At 34.0% G+C, this 21,518-nt stretch overlaps 1 protein-coding gene across 1 annotated transcript; it reads right to left on the bottom strand.

The window, feature by feature from the left end:
• Nucleotides 1-552: 552 nt before the first annotated feature.
• TRIADDRAFT_56504 (uncharacterized protein) lies at nucleotides 553-20,970 on the bottom strand (the record flags this gene model as incomplete). The annotated part of the gene is made up of 45 exons (XM_002112864.1): nucleotides 553-610; nucleotides 686-3,222; nucleotides 3,387-8,879; nucleotides 8,977-9,123; nucleotides 9,223-9,300; nucleotides 9,375-9,641; nucleotides 9,763-9,865; nucleotides 9,953-10,116; nucleotides 10,212-10,365; nucleotides 10,495-10,694; nucleotides 10,795-11,035; nucleotides 11,187-11,486; nucleotides 11,581-11,699; nucleotides 11,781-11,910; nucleotides 12,046-12,179; nucleotides 12,260-12,400; nucleotides 12,486-12,566; nucleotides 12,667-12,921; nucleotides 13,234-13,343; nucleotides 13,427-13,550; nucleotides 13,641-13,728; nucleotides 13,807-13,958; nucleotides 14,358-14,410; nucleotides 14,496-14,647; nucleotides 14,730-14,791; nucleotides 14,878-14,955; nucleotides 15,032-15,121; nucleotides 15,226-15,291; nucleotides 15,385-15,474; nucleotides 15,924-15,996; nucleotides 16,085-16,785; nucleotides 16,930-17,028; nucleotides 17,163-17,256; nucleotides 17,365-17,441; nucleotides 17,592-17,680; nucleotides 17,834-17,907; nucleotides 18,019-18,131; nucleotides 18,249-18,347; nucleotides 18,476-18,550; nucleotides 18,628-18,711; nucleotides 18,835-18,906; nucleotides 19,072-19,134; nucleotides 19,409-19,498; nucleotides 19,996-20,054; nucleotides 20,898-20,970. 45 exons carry the CDS (start codon nucleotides 20,968-20,970, stop codon nucleotides 553-555), a joined length of 13,602 nt encoding a protein of 4,533 aa, XP_002112900.1.
• Nucleotides 20,971-21,518: the final 548 nt, after the last annotated feature.

Below are 21,518 nucleotides of genomic sequence, written 5' to 3' on the forward strand. Positions count from 1 at the left end.
CTATCAAATTCCAACTACATGTACGTATTCTAAAAGAAACCTTTGTTTTCAATCTGACAGCGGTTGTGCTTCATTTATTCTGCTTCTAAGCAGTTTCGTACGCAGATGTAACCAAACATTATATTGTATAAATGTTGTTTATTGTCATTTAAAGCTAGTATTATACCCCATTTTACACATCAAATTGTTTTCTTAGCATTTATTACTTTACTAACGGGAGACCTTTAACCAACAAATTGATTTAATCAGTAGGTGAAGTATTTAATTGAAGCAGAATGGCAATTCGAGATGATAGTTTGCTCCATGTTTAACGTTGATGAAAGTACCTATCATTGTTTTTCCTGCCATTTGTAGTGACAGTGCCAGTTGAAATTATAATTAAATTAATAGTAAATAATACTGATATATCGGTTTATTTAATCTAGTTTACTTAGACAGTTGACATTCAAAATGCAATATCATGATAGATAAAAAATGGGTAATGTTTGAGTAAATGAATAGTTAGTATTTGATAAATCCCATCATTAAGTACAGACAATTAATTATTAAGAACTACTTAATATCGCAAAGCAATGCTACGCCACGAAGTGTCCAATGATCAGGGGGTTGACTTGTTTTTAAATATAAAGAGAAGATATAATTTAAATCTGTACGTCGTTTCTTTCTGTAAACGGGACATTCGTACAGGCGATTATTTTCGCGAGCTGTTGTAACATTGACAGCATAAATATGGACAACCGGTAAAGGAGTGTATAGGACTTTAGGTGAGGGTTCTGTAAGCCTACAAGCTCTTCTCTCCCAACCAGCTCCTTCAAGGTATAGTCCATGAACATAGACACCTTCCGCTGGCGGTGTAGCAATATCATCATTATAATGTTTTGTAACATCGTTTGCTAGTACCACGTTGTCTAAAGCCCAACCTTTATGAGCTCGAGTAACTTCTTGGCGCATTGCAGTCAAAAAGCCTTGTGGATTAAAGAAGCTAGTCATGTGGAAAACATTAGGACGCCCTTCAAAGAGCCATGTATGAAATTGAGCATTTCTCTCAAGTAATTCAGTAAACCAAAAGCCTAAAGTAGAAGATTCCCAAGAGACTTTTCTCCAAGAAACTGGCACCCTAGCATCATACATATTATCTAAAGCATCGCGTAGTATCTCACTCATAATGATGGTGCCATCAATCGCTAATTTAAGATCAGTTAATGTCTGCCTTACAGCAGAAATAACACATTGCATACGATCAATCTCTTGACGTAAGAAGATATTCATAGGTGATAGCAAGCCCATTTTCTGTAATCGATCTTTAACTTCATGGGCTATATAATCGGGGGGTAATTTCTCTAACATATCCATTGCTAACTTTAATACTACGCTCTCGCGTGTTTCACCGCCGCCAGATGCGCTATCTTTCGGTTGGATGTTGACAATTGTATCTAAAATATCGGTAGCAGTTTTAGTCTGGTAAGTGATATCAGCATTGGGATGCAGGCCAAAGGCTTCCGGCGAATCTACTAAGGGTAGACTATCAATAGCTGTGCGGTAATCCTCTATGGTTTTACATTTAGGGATTCGATAACCCTCATAAAATCTGAAATTATCGGCAAACATGGCATCACTAAACCAAGTACGTGCAAAAGTATTTATCAATCGTTTGTCAAAATCATCTGTTACACGGCCGCCATATTGGACTTCTCCAATCATATATCTTACTGTATTCCATGATACTCCTTTCTTAATATCCATATCGTCTAAATGATTTTGCACAAATTGGACTGTTGCAGTAAGATCGGCTTCGTTAAATTCGTAAGGGATATTCCAACCTAATGGGCCAAACTTTCTCCTTTCTTGTACAACCGTGTGCAAGAATGCCACACCATAAAGCATTGGCTTCCATTGTGGCATGTTAGTAATATCTAATTGATCCTGAGTAATATTACCATACGTACGTTTAAGACCTGCCTTTGCACCTTGAGGTGGTTCATTCGTAAATTTAATTGAATGCTGTAAGATATTAATGGGAAATTGCGGGTGAACATCAGTTGTCATCCAAACTCTAAAGCTGTCATCAGCATTTTCTGCGTTTAATATGGTCTCTAGCAATTCTTCCATAAAATTAAGACCTAAATGGCAATTTTGTAGCATTAACCATCCTCCTTCAGACATTGTTTGAGAGAGTAAGCGACGAGCGTGTATTTCTTGACCTTGGCCCATAGAAATTGCTCGACATTCTAGTTTCATTTTCTTGGCTAAAGCCTCAATTGATGCTGTAGGATCGGAACCCATAGATAAGAAGCATATCATTGGTGTGCGAGTATTACTTTCTTCCCACATATTTTCTAAATCTAAGATTACTCCTTCGGCATATCTTGAACCAATCGATTCAATAATATAATGTCTCGCTTGTGGTATAGTACGATCAGGACACCAACATCGCACCAATAATAATTTCCGAAGTGTATCAAGAGAGGTACTATAACCATCAGGGATGATAGCTTCTTCAGGTGCGTCTTCATCATACCAACTTTTCCAACCACGATCATTTCTCGAAATTTGACCTAAGATTTGAGAAAACTGAGGTAGTTTACTCAACTCAACCAGATTAAGCCAGGTAATGTCGGGTATCCATTTCTTAGGTTTAGGATCAACGTTGTTTAAGTCAAGGGCAGCACCACCTTTAATGAGTACTTGAAATTCGTCTGATTTTACACGGCCCTGCTGTAAATCAATCTTTAAAGCCAGTAACAACGTAAATAGGAATTTATGATTCTCATATAATCCTCGAACTGTATATTTGAATACTGCAAATGTTAGATAATCGATAACATTTTGTATACGTTTAGCTGGAATTGGCGATTTTTGTGAGCGTACCATAGAGAGATCAAACAATTTTAAAAACTGCGCTAGTGATGTTTGATACATGACATTTACCATTGACATTTCTACAATTAAGAAATATAAGATGCTTCCACGTGTTGCTACTGGGCGATACTCCTCACGTGCAATATTAATTTTAGTTTCTGTTTCTGCTGCTACAGCTAATTTATCGCGTACTTCTTCAGCTGTTTTCTTAGTATTAGCCAAGACAGCGATTAATGATTCATCATCGACCAAAGATCCTTCAGTGCTGGTTAGCCGTAGTAAAAGGTTATCTTCCAAATCCTTTATTTTGCGCCTATTAAACGTAACTTCTTCGATTAATTTTGTACGCTCCAGTTCTAATTCCTAAATATCATCCGAATAGAAAGTGAATGTGTATATCAAAATCGTGCAATATTGATTAAAAGCTTAACATATTCATATTCGTGTACGCGTATACATTTATACAATATGTGCTAGCTATATATTTGTATAAATTAAGTATTGGTGTATTCAGAGTGATTCTGTACCTTCTTCTCAGTTTGTATAACACGACCAAGCAATTGTCCTTCTAAGCCTTTCATCGTAACAGTGAAATCGATAATAGATGTTCTAGCACTTATTTCGGGGGTATATGCTGGATTGGGTAACTTGGTGGTAATATATAATCGGAAACCTTCCAAGATATCAATTTCTTTATCACCGACCTTGACTTTTAATGTTTTACCGATTTTGATAAAGTTCTTTTCTAAGACATTATCCAAGGCTGGATCGAGTTCTTCGTTAATGTCCTCAATCAATAATGGCCGACCTAAGGATAAACAATCTTCTAAATGCGCTCTGAAGTACTTATGATTTAATGAGGTCACTTGTAACTCATTGGGTGCTTCTCTATTTTTAATCCAAACTTTGCCTTGGCCCTGTGGATCGATAAGCAAGGGAAATCGTGACGCTTTGGTAGCTATTAGACCATTCTCGATGGATAATTCATCATTTGGTAAACCTTGTAGATTCCACTCACCAATTGTAGCACTATCTGTTAGCATAGTTACTAAATCGAGATCTTCGGTGAATGGGATTTTTTGACGTCTCATTTCTTTCTTCCATACATTAGATAAGTAAGAGCGAAATTCTTGGTTAAATGGACCAGAGTAGGATAAGAAACCGGTAGCTAATAAAACATCGCCAACAAGTCTGTTAGTTTGTTCTTCAAACATTTTACTCTGTTCTGTCCATCGTATCTTTTCTCCACCTAATCCATCAATTAAAGTTGTAGCATTATTCATTTTGCGCCTACAAGTTTCTGCATCATTAATTAGATTCTGTTTTTCAGTTACAGCTGCTTCATATTGCTTTTGAACGGCATCTAATTCAGCTTGCTTTTCGTCGAACTGATTCTGAGCCTTAGTTAAATTTCCATTCGCTTGATTTAATCTCGCTTCTTGCACCATTAGGTTAGCTTTGAGTGGCAATACTTCTTTATTAACAGCATAAAATGCACACATTGCCTTAGTCCACGATAGCAAACCTGCAACATCACCACAAGCTTTCTTAGCTGTATCTATATTGTAATCTTCGTTTGCAAAATAGATTTCCAATAATTCTACAGTTTCATCATTAATGGAATCTTTCTGAAATTGAACCAAGGATTGTAAAAATCCACTATTATTCATCATTCTTAATGCTTCACCCCATGATGGCTTAATAGTCGGCTTTTCTGGATCAGGTTGAGTAGGATCAAGCCGTTTATTAAATAGTAATAAGACACAATCCATAATTCTCATAATTAAATGAGGCGGCTTGGCTAATTTACGTACGGTAGCAATATGCTGTGCTTTAATAGTTTGCAATGCGGCTTCAGCTTCTTCGAGCGCTGGTTTAGCTGCTTCAAGGCGTTCCTCAGCTGCAGCTTTGTCGACAGCAATTTCATCTACAATAGCTTGTGCTTTCTCTTTTACTTTCAGAACTTGTTGTTTAACCTTTTCAGCCGCATGTGCTTTAGCTGTAACCTCTTTTAGTACAACATCCGCTTTATCAGAAGCAATTTCTAATTCTTTCTCTTTAATAATCAGTTCTTCAGATAGCCGATTAACTGATTGCGTTGCTTCTACTAACTTATCTAAACCTGTTCTCATTCGTTCAGCAAGTAGACCAATGGATTCCTTTTGATTACGATATATTAGTTTATAACCGTTGATGAAGGATAGATAAGATTTGGGTGTAACATGAGCTTGTCTGCGAAATCTCTCAAAGTAGTTTACACAAGCTTCAGATACTCTATCTTGGAATGTACCCATGGTGCCAATAACACTTTGTTTCACTTTATCACTACATATAATTGGATAAGACGAGATAAAATGTTGTGCAACAGCAATTAGAGCATCTTTAGGCCATCGGCTAAACCAATCCATTGTACATCCGCTAAATAATGCAGGAAATTTAAGTGCACGATTACGAAATTTCTCACCAACTGGTGAAAAACAGAGTACGACATGTAAATTATTTCTGACACGGGTTAAAAAGTAATCGTATAGATTTTCCAAGGTAGGTAATCGACGAGGATATTCAGCTTTCATGACTGGAATCAATTCTTGAGTAATTTCATCAATTTCATCGCGTGCAAATAGATTGGAAACTTCTCCTGATGCTAAAACGTTATTTAGGTATTCTAAAAATGATTCATCTTTAATTTCATTATCGGTAAAAATAAATGTTACACCTGAGCCTTGCAAGCCAGCGTTGCGGTATAAAATTTTTAAATCATCTAATAGATTCGTTACTGAATAAGATCTTGTCAAGGTAATTTGAAATATTTGATAGCCTGCAATAAAGGTCGCTAAACGTGTTAGGCTTTGCTTACCAGAGCCTCCAACTCCAACAAGGAGGCAATTGCCATGTGGTAGGCGAATAATGCGGGATATTCGCATCAAGTGAATCATAGCATCTTTGAAAAAGACAAGATCTAAAGCAGCACCGCGAATAGCCTCATTATAAGACATTAAGTAATGGATAAGTCGATCCGATAATTGCTCGAAACTTTCGATTGGTTCATAAATTTTAGGTGTTTCAAAATCGGAATCATCTACTTCATCACCTGTAACTTCAGGAGCATCGCGTAAGAAATCGACGAAGTAGTGCTCTTCGTTAACCAAGTTAAGGTAGCTTTCTCCAAAATCATTCTCTACAACAGTATTTAATGCTCGTTGAAACCAATCCACATCTGATTTGGATACAAATCGATCGGCAATAACACGTAGACATTCGTGCTTCCATAATGTAAAGAGATTTTTTGGATGGTTGATGACATCAGATGTTGCAGCTAACATTCCTTGCCAAATTCGTGATAAATCTCGCAAATTGAAAACATAATGAAATTTAGCTGGTGTAGGCAACATTTTCACTTTGGTTTTTTGCCATAATCGACGCGTTGCAGACGCTAATGATTCAATTAGAGATGTGATAGCCTGATTAAAGCCTCTCCCTGCACAAAAGTATCCTTCACCAATGGTTCTAAATATTTTATCAATAGAAGCATCCGATGGTAAAGTGCAATTAAATATAGCAAATTGTCGCTTTAGTCGGCTAGGAATATCGTTACGACCACCACCAGGTTGTATCATAGCCGCAATAAATTGAAGGTCAGCAATATTTGTAAAATCACCCGGTTTTTCTAAATTATAAAATCCTTTCATTTCCATTAATTGACGGACAATCTCATTAGTTACCTGGTCTCCCCATTCATTGATGGTCGGCATGTTAATATCATCGACAAAAACTGTCATTTTCTTACCAGCTGGAGGCCCAAATGTACTACCCATACGTTTATCAACGTAGCTTTCGATAGATCTCTGGAAAAGTATAGGCGTGGATGCTGATGAGAAATTTAAACTTTTGACTAAGTGCCTTTCTGGATCATAATTAGCCATGTATTTTTTAATCATAACAGTTTTAGCTGTACCCTGTTCACCTATCAATAACACAGCTTTATGTTGTTTAGCAATGGTATCAATTAAGAAATTAGTTCGAACGTTATCGACATTGGGTACAAGGATGGATGAATATTCCGGTGTTGAATCTGTAGGGTAGAAATAATTAGGAACTTTTTCAGACCAGTGTATCCATTCTCCTTTCTCGTTGACAAGGTACTCAAATATAGTATCTTCACTGGATTGCAAATCAGGTAAATTCTGCACATTTCGGTTGATAAGAAAATCTTGTAATTTTCTTCTATCATCTAATTCAATTAAAGCTCCCAAGCTCCACATTAATGCAAATATAAACAACCTATCTAGGTAAGCTTCATCGAATTCTTTTGCATTATCGTCATTACTGGAAATTAAACCTTCCAGTAAACTTATCGCTTGAGCAATATAATTGCATTCTAGCACATCCATTTTACTATGTAATTCTCGAACTACAAAGTTATATGCATCATCGAATAGACCTTCAAATAAAACGGTTAATTTCTGAGCTTGATTGACAGGTCTTCTTTTTAGCCAACTTTGCAATATTGGGCGCCAATCTAATACTGATGAGCTCATATATACCATACCATTTCTAGAAACAGTAGCAGGTGATGCATTATCAATATTATGCGGCTCAAAAATGATTTTACATGTTGAGGACATGGGTATACGATCACCGTTAGCTAACGTTAAAGTTTTATTATCATCCAGGACACTATTTAAATTTTCAATCCAGATGGCATCAACTGGGCCATCCAAAACGATCCAGATATGTTCTCCCTTCTTGGTTTTAAGTGTTTTCCGCCATAAAGCAGAAAATACTCCATCTGTCCAATCATTAGTCGATACATCTAATTTACCAAACATTTCCGATGCGGTAATAGCTTTGGGATTCATTCTCATTTCACGATGTGGTATACCAATATCGGTCATTGCTTTCATTAACGTTTGTATACAGGTAGTTTTACCAGCCCCACTAGGTCCTAATGCCATCATACCATGGCGAACACGCTGAGTTTCATATAACTGAATTAATTTCAACACCCATGGTGGATGATATATTAGACCAGCATCTTCAGCTTGTTTACAAATTGCACCTTCTAACTCGGGATATCCAGCCTTTTCAAGTTGGATACCGGGGAATAGATCATCGATCAAACTCAAGAAAAGGGGTTCGTCTTCATCAACAAGTTTGCTTAAATTCATGTCTCTTAGAACACGCATCATAATTGTACTTTCACTGTCATCAGGATGGGATCGCTTTGCTGCACCAAGAGTACGCAGAACGGATAATATATTTCGAAGACCGAAATCGTAATGCACCTGCTTGGTAAGCTGCTCTTCGCAAAGTTTATACAAGATGAAAAATTTACGAGCTAGAATTTGATTGTTTTGAAATCCACAACTAGCTAACTTGACTCGAATAATAATTTGCCGGTCAGGTACCATCATCGCAACTGTTCTAAATTGTATTTTTAAATTTTCAGGAAGTTCTTGCCTTCCTGCATAGCCAGGATTCATGGTTAAGAATAATCCAAATTCTGGATTAAGATCAACAACATCACCATCAGTGAATATAAACTGTCTTTTCCTTTCTTTTTTACATGTTAACACAACAGCAATTTGTTGGGCTGCTACAGATAGTACTGGTAATTCAATACGATTAAATTCATCGAAACAACCCCAACTTCCTGATTGTGCTAATCCCTTATAGATACGGCCCAAACCTCTATAGTCCATTTGATCGGAGCAATTAAAAACAACAACATATTTACCAAGTGCTTTTCCCATATCTTTCACAGTTTCTGTTTTTCCTGTACCAGCAGGGCCAGCAGGTGCTCCACCCATAGCCATGCCAAGAGCTTGCGCTAGCGTAATATAACATCTATCAGTTAATGGAGTTACAACAAGGCGTTCACAGCATCCTAGAAATTCATTCTGATATGTAAAGTCGACATCAGTAATCGAAATGATACACTGATCTGAGTCTTCACGGAAATAAAATCGTGATTGCTTCAACCATTCGAAATCTGTTGGTGATCGGATATGCATACGAACCTACAATAAAATTAAATTAACGGCGTCAGAAAAGAGATGTATTATATACTTTATGCCTATAGCTTACAATCTATTACTTGTAAGTATGAATACTTACTAAATCATCGAAGATATCCCTCTGATGGACATGAATAGTGATTAGAGTTTCATATTTGACACGTTTAGACTTTGGCAATTCTTTCGTTGTAACTTCAATTAGACCGTTCAAGATTTCTTGAAAGTGTTGGTTTGTATGAGACATGATCTATTATCGTATAAGAGAAATTAAAAAATTGAAGTTATTTTTTCAAGATAATCTAAAACGTTATCATATTAAATCGTTGCTCGATGTAAGAAATTTAACCTTTTTATCATATTTGGCATTATGTAAAGCTTCCTCACTGTCTCGAGTCCATATCATTTGCAGACCTAGTAATCCAACCTAAGATGGATACTAATATTTAGCAAGGATAAATCTAAATAATTTAATAACATAATTTACAATGATCACCATACCTGTGCAGGGTATGTATCTAAGAAATCAACCAAATTAAATGGTTGATCTTGTATCGCCAAAGCTGCCATTCGAATAATGAGATGTAAGGATTTCTGAGCGGCATTAAGCAAGGCCCCCAACCATACTTCGACATTCCCTTGGGCCATAACAGGTTTTTCTAATTCGATTGTTTCGCCTTCCTTTGAATTAACTGCAATAATTCTATCATATTCTTTATCGTGGAAGGTCGCGGTTTTGATATTATCGAATATTCCCAAAAGATGTGACTAAATTGTCCAAGTAGTAAAGATTGAAAGCGTGATTAATTTAGGTTTACTATATAACATATTGCGATATTTTCCTATAAAATGGTAATTACCAATCTATTTGTAATACTTAGATCATTACCTGAATAGTATGCGAATCGCTAGCCTGTCCTAGTATCTCCAACAAAGCAGGGTCAGAAACAAAGAAAAATCTTGGGAATACTAAACGTTTCTTTTCAAGGTATCTAAATTAAATTTGGCAGATATAACGATGTGTTAAAAACATCAGTATTTCTAGAGAGGAAATTAAAAATTGAATATGTTATTTGTACCCGCTAAGGGATTTTTGACACATTTCAAGTTGTTCAAGTAAATGAGGCAAAAGTTGGCAAAGCATATCATCTCCCACGCAACATTGTACGACATTATCGATTTCATGAGCTCGGAGCATGATCTTGACCCAGGATTTATCAATATTGTTAAATCGTTTAGCTTCCTAATATTAAAAATGAATAAAAACCAATCCATTGTGATACTCTAATCCGATTTCATTTGATGGATTCCGATTAGATCATTGTATTCCTTACAAACCTGAGGCAACTGCTTAGCAATATCGCCACCGACGAATACGGCTTCTAAGTAAATCCATAAATTCTGCACAGCTAGCCAGCTTTCAATAATTTCAGTCGTACCGGATAATTTTTGAACCCATTGTTGAATAGAAGATTTGAAAGGAGCATTATATCTAGAATAGTAAAAATATTAATCAGTATGTACTCCATAATTGTGTTATCTACTAAAACATAATTCGGAGTAGTGCATATACGCGTATATTATATTATAGCTATATCCTGTTTTAACTAAAGTACGATACCTGTTACTCATTAGAGAGCCAAGAATCATAAGGCTATCTTCCATAAGAGACACAGTCTCAGCAGTATCTGCGCCTTTTAATAGTAAATCACCACGATTTTTAAATGTTGCAAAAGCAAAGACTTGTGTTTGCCAATCATTCACAACAGATTTCAATTTAGCTTCAATATCGCGCTCTTTCACGGCGGAAATGCATATATCCTGTTGATGCAGCAAATTGAGGGAAAGGCCAAGAAAGTTTTATAAACCAAGACGACTTTGACCATCATCGCTAACACTTTAGATATGAGAATGCACTTACCTCGATATCTTCCTTGCATTCGAGTAATGGAGCTTCCATGAGAGTTCTTAAGGTAAAAGAATCCGATTCAACGTCTAAGATACATTTCGTTAACTCAGCAATTCTTTGCCAATGACGTGCTTTCATTGCTTTATGCGACATCATTTCCAGAAGAGGACATGTCTCATTAAAATCATCAATTTTCTTCTTAAGATCATTATACGCCTGCCACTCTTTTAAAGCTTTAGGTAATTTCCGACATCTATGAATATCAAAAATAGAACTTGATATCGTATGGGAAATACACGGTACATTTATTTAAATTTATTCAATACCGCTAAGCGAACTTTCTTTAAACATCATGCTTATATATTTAGCTTGGATTATTGATTTATTTACATTAGATACTGTACCTGCTCTGAAATTCCTGTAATTCTCCATTAATTTTTTGAATATCCACGTCAGTCCAGAGTAGATCATAATAGCCATTAACACGATCGATGACAGCATTATACAAGCTATATAACTTCTGTAAAAGATTTAATTCGCGTTTTACACGCTGTAAATTTGGATACTCTGTAACGGGTAGGCCAAACAATTGCTCTCCTTCTGAGTATGTGGTGTATTTGCTCCATAAATCATCAAATCTTGCTTGAAAGATTGTTAATCGTTCACTAGCATCGGTTGGTGGAATACTATGTACCATTGGGCCTCTGTTATGATGTTAGCCAATTTCATATGGGAATATAAGATATCATTTTATGTTAAAAGGAATTTATGATTACGTTAATGCAGCTACTAGATTACCTTTCATCATATTCTGTAACGTAGTTTTCCAGAGTTACTGAAAAATTCTTTACAGATGTTAATAAGTTTGCTTTAAAATCTGGTTCTATTTTGAGGAGAGTTGCTTGTACTGAATTGGCCTATAGAAAACAAACAGTCATCACGCTTTATTCGAAATATTCTTTATTTGATTACATAGCATAAGAAATAGGAATACTGACCTGAGCATTTAATTTCTTCCAGCTATAGTTAAGGGTATCCACTCTTTCTGCATCGCTTCCAGAGAACGTCATATTAAATCGGTTAAGCAAAGCGAAAGACTCTTCAATAGGGCTGATAGTCATATCGATCCTTTTGAAAAATAATTACAAATGTTGATTTTATATGCAAATCTTTCAACTGAAATCTATTTCAATTTAAAATATTGTCATGCTTCATGCCTGTTCCACTTTACGTCAATTTAAACTAAGAATACAGTTTCCAAACCTTATTTCAGCTTCACGGATTTCCATCAAAGCAGCCATGCTACCACGTACATCATCAAGATCTTTAATAGGTCTACTTAAACGCTTTGCCATATTCTCTATAAAAGAGAATATTAACTCCATATCGGCGCTTGCCTGAAAAGTTGCAGAATGAAATAGAGCTCATGACTATTCAGATGCAATAACTAATTTGACGCTGCAGCAATTGACAATACCTTATGATTAAGAGCACGGCCGAAAGCTTTCTTCCAGGACGATGTTTCCGCTTTTAACGATTTCTTGAGAAGTTCTGTCGTAAATACTACTGATCCAACACGATAACTTGTAGGTAGGGAATCTATCATTTCTTCCATTTTCTAGAATAGGTTTAAATAAGAATAAAAGAGAATAAAAAAATCAATTAAACATCATGACAAGTATCAAATAAACTATCTGACTTACTTCATATCTGCGAATTTGATTTTCAAATTCCGACAATGTTGGTGAATTCTGCATGAATAATCTAACCCGTTCATTAGGATCCTATACAAATAGTCATAGAAACATTAAAGTTGGTCTGATCTTGTCCTCTTTAGCTACGATGGTAATATAAATAGTTGCAGTCATTTTTGTGCTTTGCTACCTCGCTCCATAATTCCGAGAAATGAGAAAGTTCTTTCACAACTTCTTGAACGTTTAATTTAGAGGTGTTTATAATCGTATTCAAGGTAATAATGACTTTAACAATGTCTCTATGCTCGGAAATAATCTTGTAATATTGCTGTTGATTCAGATTCGATGATACAACGGGCAAATTAAGCGCACGACTTTCATCAGCTTGTGCTAAAACTAACGATAACTCGCCAGAAAGGACTTGCTGTTTCCAGATAGGAATATTCTTATAAATATAAGTAAAGAACGATTAATACTCTAATCAAGTAAGCCTTGTTTTAATCCACATTAAATTTTCCACATCTAAGATAAAAAGAATGGATCATCATAATATTCCTAAGGGTATCTACCTGTGACATTTTAACGACTGTTTGTACAGCTTTGTTTAAATATTGCTGGATATCATCCAAGCTTGGTTTCATGATGATAGAAGGCAACGCTAAGACAATGTTGGACTACAAAGTAATCACTAAGTTAACTTGGGAAGAACTTTGGACTTATACACCTACACATAATCACTTAATACACTCAATCTTACCTTAAATAATGGCAATTTAATATCCCCTGGTCGTGTATTATTGTCTTTAGAGTTATACTTATTAGAGCTTTGTATTCTTCGTTTTATAGAATCTAGGGATAATCTTGTACCTATTCAATCAACATAATAGCCATAACTGTAAGAGTCTATAATTCAACGCTTTTAGCTTCGTTCTATACATTGGCTAACATACATTTAACCAAAGCATCTATATTCCGCTGGTTGAAATATCCATAAAGAGGAAGACAACATGAAGGCAATGTATATGAAGCCGTTGGTTTAATCTTGTTCTCTTGGTTCGAGGCTTCATAGGATAGCTATGTAAAGATCATAATCAGAATGGATTTTGCAATTTTATTCATAGCAAAAACTAGCAAATTTTAAATGATGTCAAAATCTATAATTACTTCTAGATTTTCTTGCTCTATTGGTTTCATACGGCTCCATAATGTATCAATAAGCTCTAAAACCGATGATTCTACTAGCTGACTCTGCCTATATTCATCAGTAAAGCAATTACAAGATTAAGTAAAAGAGATCAATAGTTACTATTCGATTTTAACAGTTTCATACCTTGTTAAGTATTCACAAGCTTCTTCACAAGATTTTTCCGTATGCTCAATGAAATCAGTAACCGTTGCTGGTTCATCAGATAGATCACATAATGGAGTCAAGCTCATACTTTCTAACACTTTTTCAATCCTGACTTCTAATATATCTGATATCTAGAGTTATTTGGATAAGAATTCTACAGTCAACAGTGATAAAATTAAAACAGAAAACTACAGTAACTATTACCAACGTTGATATCATCCAAGGGGACTATTTTACTACTAGCAAACACCTGATTCTGCTGGCTTTCGTTTATTACAGATAGTATATGCGTGTAAGAGAAATATTAGCCTATTACTAGAAAATGTCTAATTCTGTCAGCTTTCCTTAATTACAGAGAATATTCAAGAGATTTTACTGCACAGAATGTATCACTTCATTCCAGAAATATTACTGATTACAGGTACTATTTTTACTGTACTATGGGTAGAAAAGTATTCGTCGTACGAGCTTTTCATTAACTCGTTGTAAATATTATTTAAGAAATTAATTTTAATTTTTATGGTGTGTACCTGCTTTACTAGTTTTCTTAAGAAGTTCAAAGCTAGATAGATATTGTCAATGTCTATGTAAATTGGAAGAAGATTGGATAAGTTTTAAATTCAAAGAATAGACAAATGACCTAATTGAATTTAGTTTAAAAGACATACAAGAATCGATATTAAGGGATGTCCAAGTAAGCATGGTCAATCCAGGTCCTATAGCGTCGTCAACACGATTTACGAAAGGATCTATTAATGATCTTACAATTTCCGGAATAGATTTAACTGTTTTATGATATTCTCCTAGGACTTGATGCAATCTATGTTTATTTGTTGACAGAAATTAAATTATTAAGAAAATTTGAAAATTGATCATGCTAAGAATGAATTAAATGACTGTACCGATCGTAAACTGCCTTGATTCTATCTTCATTTAAGCATAGAACTTGTGCCGATTCCGGAATCTAGATTAATTGGAATTAGGGTAATTAAGATTTTTCAAGTCATATCGCGTATAACCCTTTAATGTATCCTTGAAAAAAGATTATACCTCTAAGCTTAGTCGTCGTAAAGCTTTTGCTTCTGTCACTAGCTCCAATACTTGAGGATCAAAGTTAACAAATAGAGTCTAAAGTGCAATGATCGCAATATTATCAGTGAGAAGTTTTTATGCTCAGTAAACTATCGACGTATTAATAGTATACCTTGTTTTCTGGATGCTTTATGAGGAGCGTTGCTTGCAAACCGGATTTGGCAGCATCTACTGCTCTAAACCATCCGCGATGATATAACAACTGCACAAATTGTTCCGTAATAAATAAACAAGACATTAGCCCTTCTACAATATCATTTTTAATGTAGTAAAGCATGCAGAATGCAAAAAAAAACGGTAAATTACCTCAAATTCCATTAGCACAGAAGCCAATTTATTAAAATTACGTATAATTCTTCGCGCTTCGTCGGTCTACGGCAAATAAAAAACATTATTAGTCAGCAATAGTATGGGAAGAAACGAGCAAAGTACTCGTCTTTAGTATGGTATATAATTTCCCAAAACCTTTAAAATATTTGGCTTTGTCTTGAACACTTTCATCGGTTCATCAATTCGGCGAAATAGTTGGCGCACCCATGTTATTTTTCCTGCAATCTGTGAAGATCCGATTTCATATATGAAAGTGTTTAGAAAAAGTGAGTTAATATCATTAGCTTGTGTAACTGTTAAAATGAAAAAATTCAGTTTTAAGTACTAGAAAGAGTAAATTGAAATATTATTAGTCGGACTAATTCTCTTTACAAGGGGAAGACGTAATTTCAATTCATAGAAAGACAAACTAGACGTTATTAGACTCTTCGACACTTTCCCAAAGTGTAAATTATTTTTAGGTGATAGAATGAGTAAGTTTCCTTTCTGGTGATTGAAAGGATAAACTAGGTGTTTATAATTTGTTTAACATTTTACTATTATTAGATTTAATTTCAGGTAGCAGAAAGAGTAATTAGGATGCCATCTGTTGAATTAAGCTTTCTCACTAAGAATAGTTTTTAAGTCATAAAAAAAGATAATCGGCTTTTCACTAGCCTTTCCAACTTTCTTACCGGAGGTAAATTGCGAGCTATGGGGGGATCTTGTTTAAATTTCTGATAGATTTTACGAGTTATCTCCAAATCCCTAAAATAATCATAAATCCATTTAATGAAAATTAAGCACAACAACTAATTTAGTGAAGAATGTAAACTAAAAATGAGCTGCTACTAACCTGCCGTAATTAAATAAAACATTGGTATATTTTTCCGTCAAGTCAAGATTGGAGTTTCCAATTTTTTCAAATTTTTGCAATAGTTCTAGCGCTTGAGGAGTGGATAAACCTCGATCAAACCACGAATCAAGAAATGCTTGCAATTGGCCATTGAGGACTTCAATTTGCCTTTTAAATTCCTCATAATCGGTATCAAATTCTCCTTTGCGATGCTCTAAGATATCATAACTTTTCTTTTTTGTACCAGCTACAATAGCTTGATAACGTGTAATAATATTATTAATGCCTTCAATTCGAATCTCAGTAACACCAGACAGCTCTTCCATCGATATTAACATATCAGACAATTTCTCCAGACGTTTGCAAAATGTATCGAATTTGCCAAAAATATAATTTTCGCTGAACTCGAATTGGCGCTCACTGGAATTTTCGGCTAATTTAGCTTTGGTACGGTGAAAACATCTTTGATAAGCTTCATTCAATTCACAAGACTGCTTCAATTTTTTCAATAATAGAGGCCTAGGTTGGTCCCAAATTTTTTGCGAGCCTTCGCGAATATAACTCTTACATGTAGTTATCATTTGATTTGTAACTTTGACGAAAAGCGATGTCATACGTTCAGAAGTGTTATAATATTGAGAATAGCTATGGATCATTCTAATCGCATTCATTAAGCTAGGGATATGTTCGATCATTTCGGTCTATAAATAAAAATACAGAATGATAGTATAAGTTATATATTTAACTAGAGGCAGGACTGATCAATACAGGAGGAATGCCTTTTAATGTGGCTATAGGTATCATTTACGCCAACATGCTTCGAGAAGATACAATTATAGAATTACCGGAGAACATTTGGAAAGTGGAGCAAAAAATTTATCCAAGGTATAAAGATATTTAACATTATCTTTAGCTTCGTTAGCGGCATCAGTAATTCTGATATCCTAAAAGAATATAAGAAAAAATGAAAATGTTAGCGATGGAAGCAAAGAACAGAATTCTATAAACTCGATAATTAGAGGAACGAAGTTTTATTTCGACTCTATTTTTAAAGTAAATTTTCTCAACTCTAACTTACTAATTCTTTCCAGTATTTAATTGTTTTAGATTTGGCTGCTTGCAATACGCCAATAACTGTTTTACAGTTTGCACACTTGATTTGATCCAGCAAGCTTAATTTTATAAATAAGAGAGAGATGAACGATTTTTACTTAGCTACATGTTTCAAAAAAGATAGTATGATTTTCAGTCAAGAAATTTCATCCTCTGATATTTTATACCTGTTAAATTTGGCCATTCTTTTTCGCCAATGTTCAAGCTCCGCAGCTGGACCAATATCATCGGCTTCTTTACGCATCTATATAGTTTTTTATAGAATATGGTCATTAGTCGATAGATTACATTACAAGGTACAGCGTAAATTATTGTCTGAATCTTAGAATTAATAACTCTTAACATGTATGAATACGTTAAACATTCCTTTACGGACAACTGTTTCACTACATACTTGTTCGCTTTCTGCAAGGACTTGTTCAATCTGTTTAAACCAAATATTAACATATCCTTCCAGGTTGAATACTAGCTCGGTATTATAAGCTGATGAATTTAACAAAATAAATTTTAAATCCAATATTTAATTGATGCATAACAATATTGAGCAAGTAAATTCGCTTAATGACAGTAACTAACATTTAAATATATACAACTGATCAGTTCATGCATAAAAAATAAAGCATCAAGATTACATACCAGCCAAAGCAAAATCTGCTGGAGATGATAATTCCTTTATTAGATTATTTAGACCATCATCTTCTAATATAACTCTGTATTTGAAAGTGTTATTACAGTGATACAAATTAAGTGATTTAGAAAATTTAGCATAAAATTCAAGGTGGATATCTACTTTTATTTGCTTTTATAAATAATTAAATTACCTATCATTTAGATGTACACGTGCACCCGATAAAGTACTTATAAATCTGTCCAATGTATCAAAAAATTCATTTTGAGGCTTGTTAGGCCCACTTTCTTTGATGTATCCCCAGTCCTATAAGATATCAATATGGTATAGTTTAAGAGCACCAATTTTTATTAATTATAGGCGTAATTGATTTGATATTCAAATCTACTTTTCTATAATTGCTTTGTGGATATTACGTCGTACCGTTCGAGATTTTAAGGCGGGTAATAAAATGGTAGATAGGTGTTTTTCGAGACCCTCAAGAATACCTTTAGTCATATCAATTTGACCGTAACTGACGTCCTTGATTATTAATGGAAAGTAAAATTCAAATATATGCTTTAATTGTGCATACTGGCTGAATTAACGATCTGCTTTCGCATATAGATCCGCTATCGAGGTAAAAATCTTAATCGGATTAATATTTCTACCTGTGTAATATTGTTTGCAGTAATTGCAGTAGCATCAGAAGATTTGGTGAAAAAGCAGCATGTTCCACAGGCAATCTAAAATCCATAGTACAATCAAGAAAATGCTTAAATATGTGTAACTATCGGTACTTTAATTTTAGATATTTTATAACCTCATTTTCGCCAGTTGCAATGATTAATCTTCGATTAGAATTGCTTGTATTGCCATAATGACCATCAAGTCTAGATCCTGTAACCTTTTAATACACAGAACAGTAAATTAATAAGATAGCAACAAAAATAATGTTAAGATATGCTAATGCTGATAACTCTTAATTTAATTTGTCTATTATACGCAAATTATTGTTATTAGAAGATACCTCTTGATCTTGATAGAAAAACATCAGCGTACGGCCATTATTAGTGCCGAAAAATTTTTCAATCAGTTCAAACTATAATTTGAAATTTAATTGTATATTTCGTAATGAGTTTAATTATTAATACAGGTGAAGATCGTAGCTACTGTTTTTATACTCATAATTACACGAGTTTACATTACAGAATACTGCTACTCGTTATGACTAGAATGTGATTAATGATAAATGACCATCATTAACCTTATCATCCGTAATTAAGCTATCTTCAACAAGGTTTTCTTCTAATCCAAGTCCATCCGCTAACTAAAATATACATATCATGTAAACAGTTAAAAAATCGATAAAATTGATAATAAGTTATAAATGTATTTTACGTTCCATATCATCGAAATGATTGCCTCTCAAACTGTAAGAGCGTGTAGTATAAAATAATTTTTACCTTAGAGATGATGAACGAATGTCTGGAATCCATCTATGTTTTTCACACATAAGATACAAAGTACATTGTCTCAGTCTACGTAATTGTCAATGGCTATACATTTTCAAATTTTAAAAATGCAAATCAATATAATCTTACTTGAAGTCTTCTTTCCTCTCTTGCTTCTTTCTTTTGTTTTTGTAGTTCCTTCATAGCTTCGCCAGACATAAATGCATTCACCGGGCGCTTCTATTAAATGGAAACATTTAAGATATAATTTGAAAAGGATCTTTTAAGTAGAAGAAATATCCAAGGGCAAAATCAGCTGTGATTCTAAAGATATTGTTAGGTCTACGTAAAAATTCGACCAGAAATTATTGCAGCTGTAATACATTTTGATTGTAACCCTTTTCCACTATGACAATTTCAAATTATCAAGTTAAGCATTGAAAGTTAATAATCAACATACTGAGAACGACTCTGAATTTACTTCCAGCCTATGCTATAGTAATTTTACTTTTAATTAGTTTAATAGCGTAAACTGTATATATATAAACTGTAAACTGAAGGCATTATACAATATACAGTATGACGCATCTATTCACGCGCTTGCTACAATAGTAAGCGCTACATCGAATATACTAACTTTGAACGCTTGCATTTAGCTAATTATTCATACGATTAATAGCTTTCTTATATAAATTTGTTAATAATATCTGACTAAAATAGAATTCATTGTCACTTACACCGACAGTAGCAGCGGGACGCTGGATACGGCGTTTCATGGCTTTTCTGGCTTCGTCATCTATTAATATTCAATAGATTAATTTTTTTGCTTGTCCTTTGATTGCTTAAAGGTAAAAAATTGACTATAAATTTACTGCAATATTATTGTAGACACGTATAATATTCCTCTATCGGAAATGCTAAGCCATTATAGGAGTATTATTCCGAAGAAAGATTGAATCATCAATTTGAAATACGATTAGGATAAGTTGATAAAATCTTAATTGAAATTGTTGTATTAAGCGCTATTTTAGATTATTTACAGTTATCTCATTCGATATTTTATGTAATACTCTCAAAACATCTGTAGTTATTACCCTTCTAAGAGCACAGATAGCTACCCTTACTTTTGATATACTTTTGAAAGCATTCAAGAAAATTTGTATAAATCATTTTGAAAGCGATGTAAAATGTGCGATACAGATAAGATTTCAAAACGCTAGCACTACCGTTATAATTATAATACAGGCTTTCGAGTAGAAGTGTTTTATTGCTTTCAGTTGAGCTTATATAAAAACTTGCATATTAAAATTTTAAAGAAATTGGGTACTTAAATGTGATAGATATATTAATTATTGATTTAAAAATTCTGATGGACGATTGTTACGCCTTAGGTAATGTATTGGGATTTATAGTACTTGGAGTAAAATTTACTACGTAGGGTTCACAGTAATAAATCAGATAAATATCCGTAATACATATATATTTAATTCACTGAAAGCAGTTAGTTCGTTTATTGCATTACTTTATTGTAACAGAATGATTCCAATCAGCCACTTCTCCATAAAAATTATGTGAGGAGTTTAGCATAAATATAGATATGACTTAGGAAAATGATAAGATAACAAAATAAATAGCATACCTTTAGAGTGGAAATCATTGTATCCATCCATAGCGTCGCTTATGCTTAATTTAGCGCCACGTTCTGATGACATACTAATGACTAATTTATTTATTTATTACAATTTCTGTAATTACGAGTCATAGACTAGCAAAATATTCAGTGTTATACACAGTACAGGGTGCACTGTGTATAGTAATTGAAAATTTTGCAAGCCAACAAGTTTGTACAGTTTATGGTTATGGGGCACTGTCGTAATTATGTTACTCTAAACTGGCCAAATCTTGCGTGTATTCGAAGTGTACTTTTCACGGGTTACTTGTTATTTAACTAGTCTTAAATTAAAATACGTCGAAAGATAAGTTGAGTTCTTTTCCCAAAGTGTAAGCGTGTTAAGTGTTGAATATCTTTCAATACTAGATTAAAATATAAGATATTTAAGTAAGATGTTGGTAGAAGAGTTCAGTTCAGCATATGGAAAGTGCTTCAGGAGGTATGGGAAATGGATACTGTCAATGTATTACTTGTCTATATGTAACATTAATAATTACCTTATAACGAGCAAACACAACATCAAACTGATTTCAATACTTTATTATTATTCGCTTAGTATTGTAATATGCATTAAAAGTCATACACCCA

Source organism: Trichoplax adhaerens, genomic scaffold, assembly GCF_000150275.1.
Source record: "Trichoplax adhaerens TRIADscaffold_5 genomic scaffold, whole genome shotgun sequence".
NCBI lineage: Eukaryota > Metazoa > Placozoa > Uniplacotomia > Trichoplacea > Trichoplacidae > Trichoplax > Trichoplax adhaerens.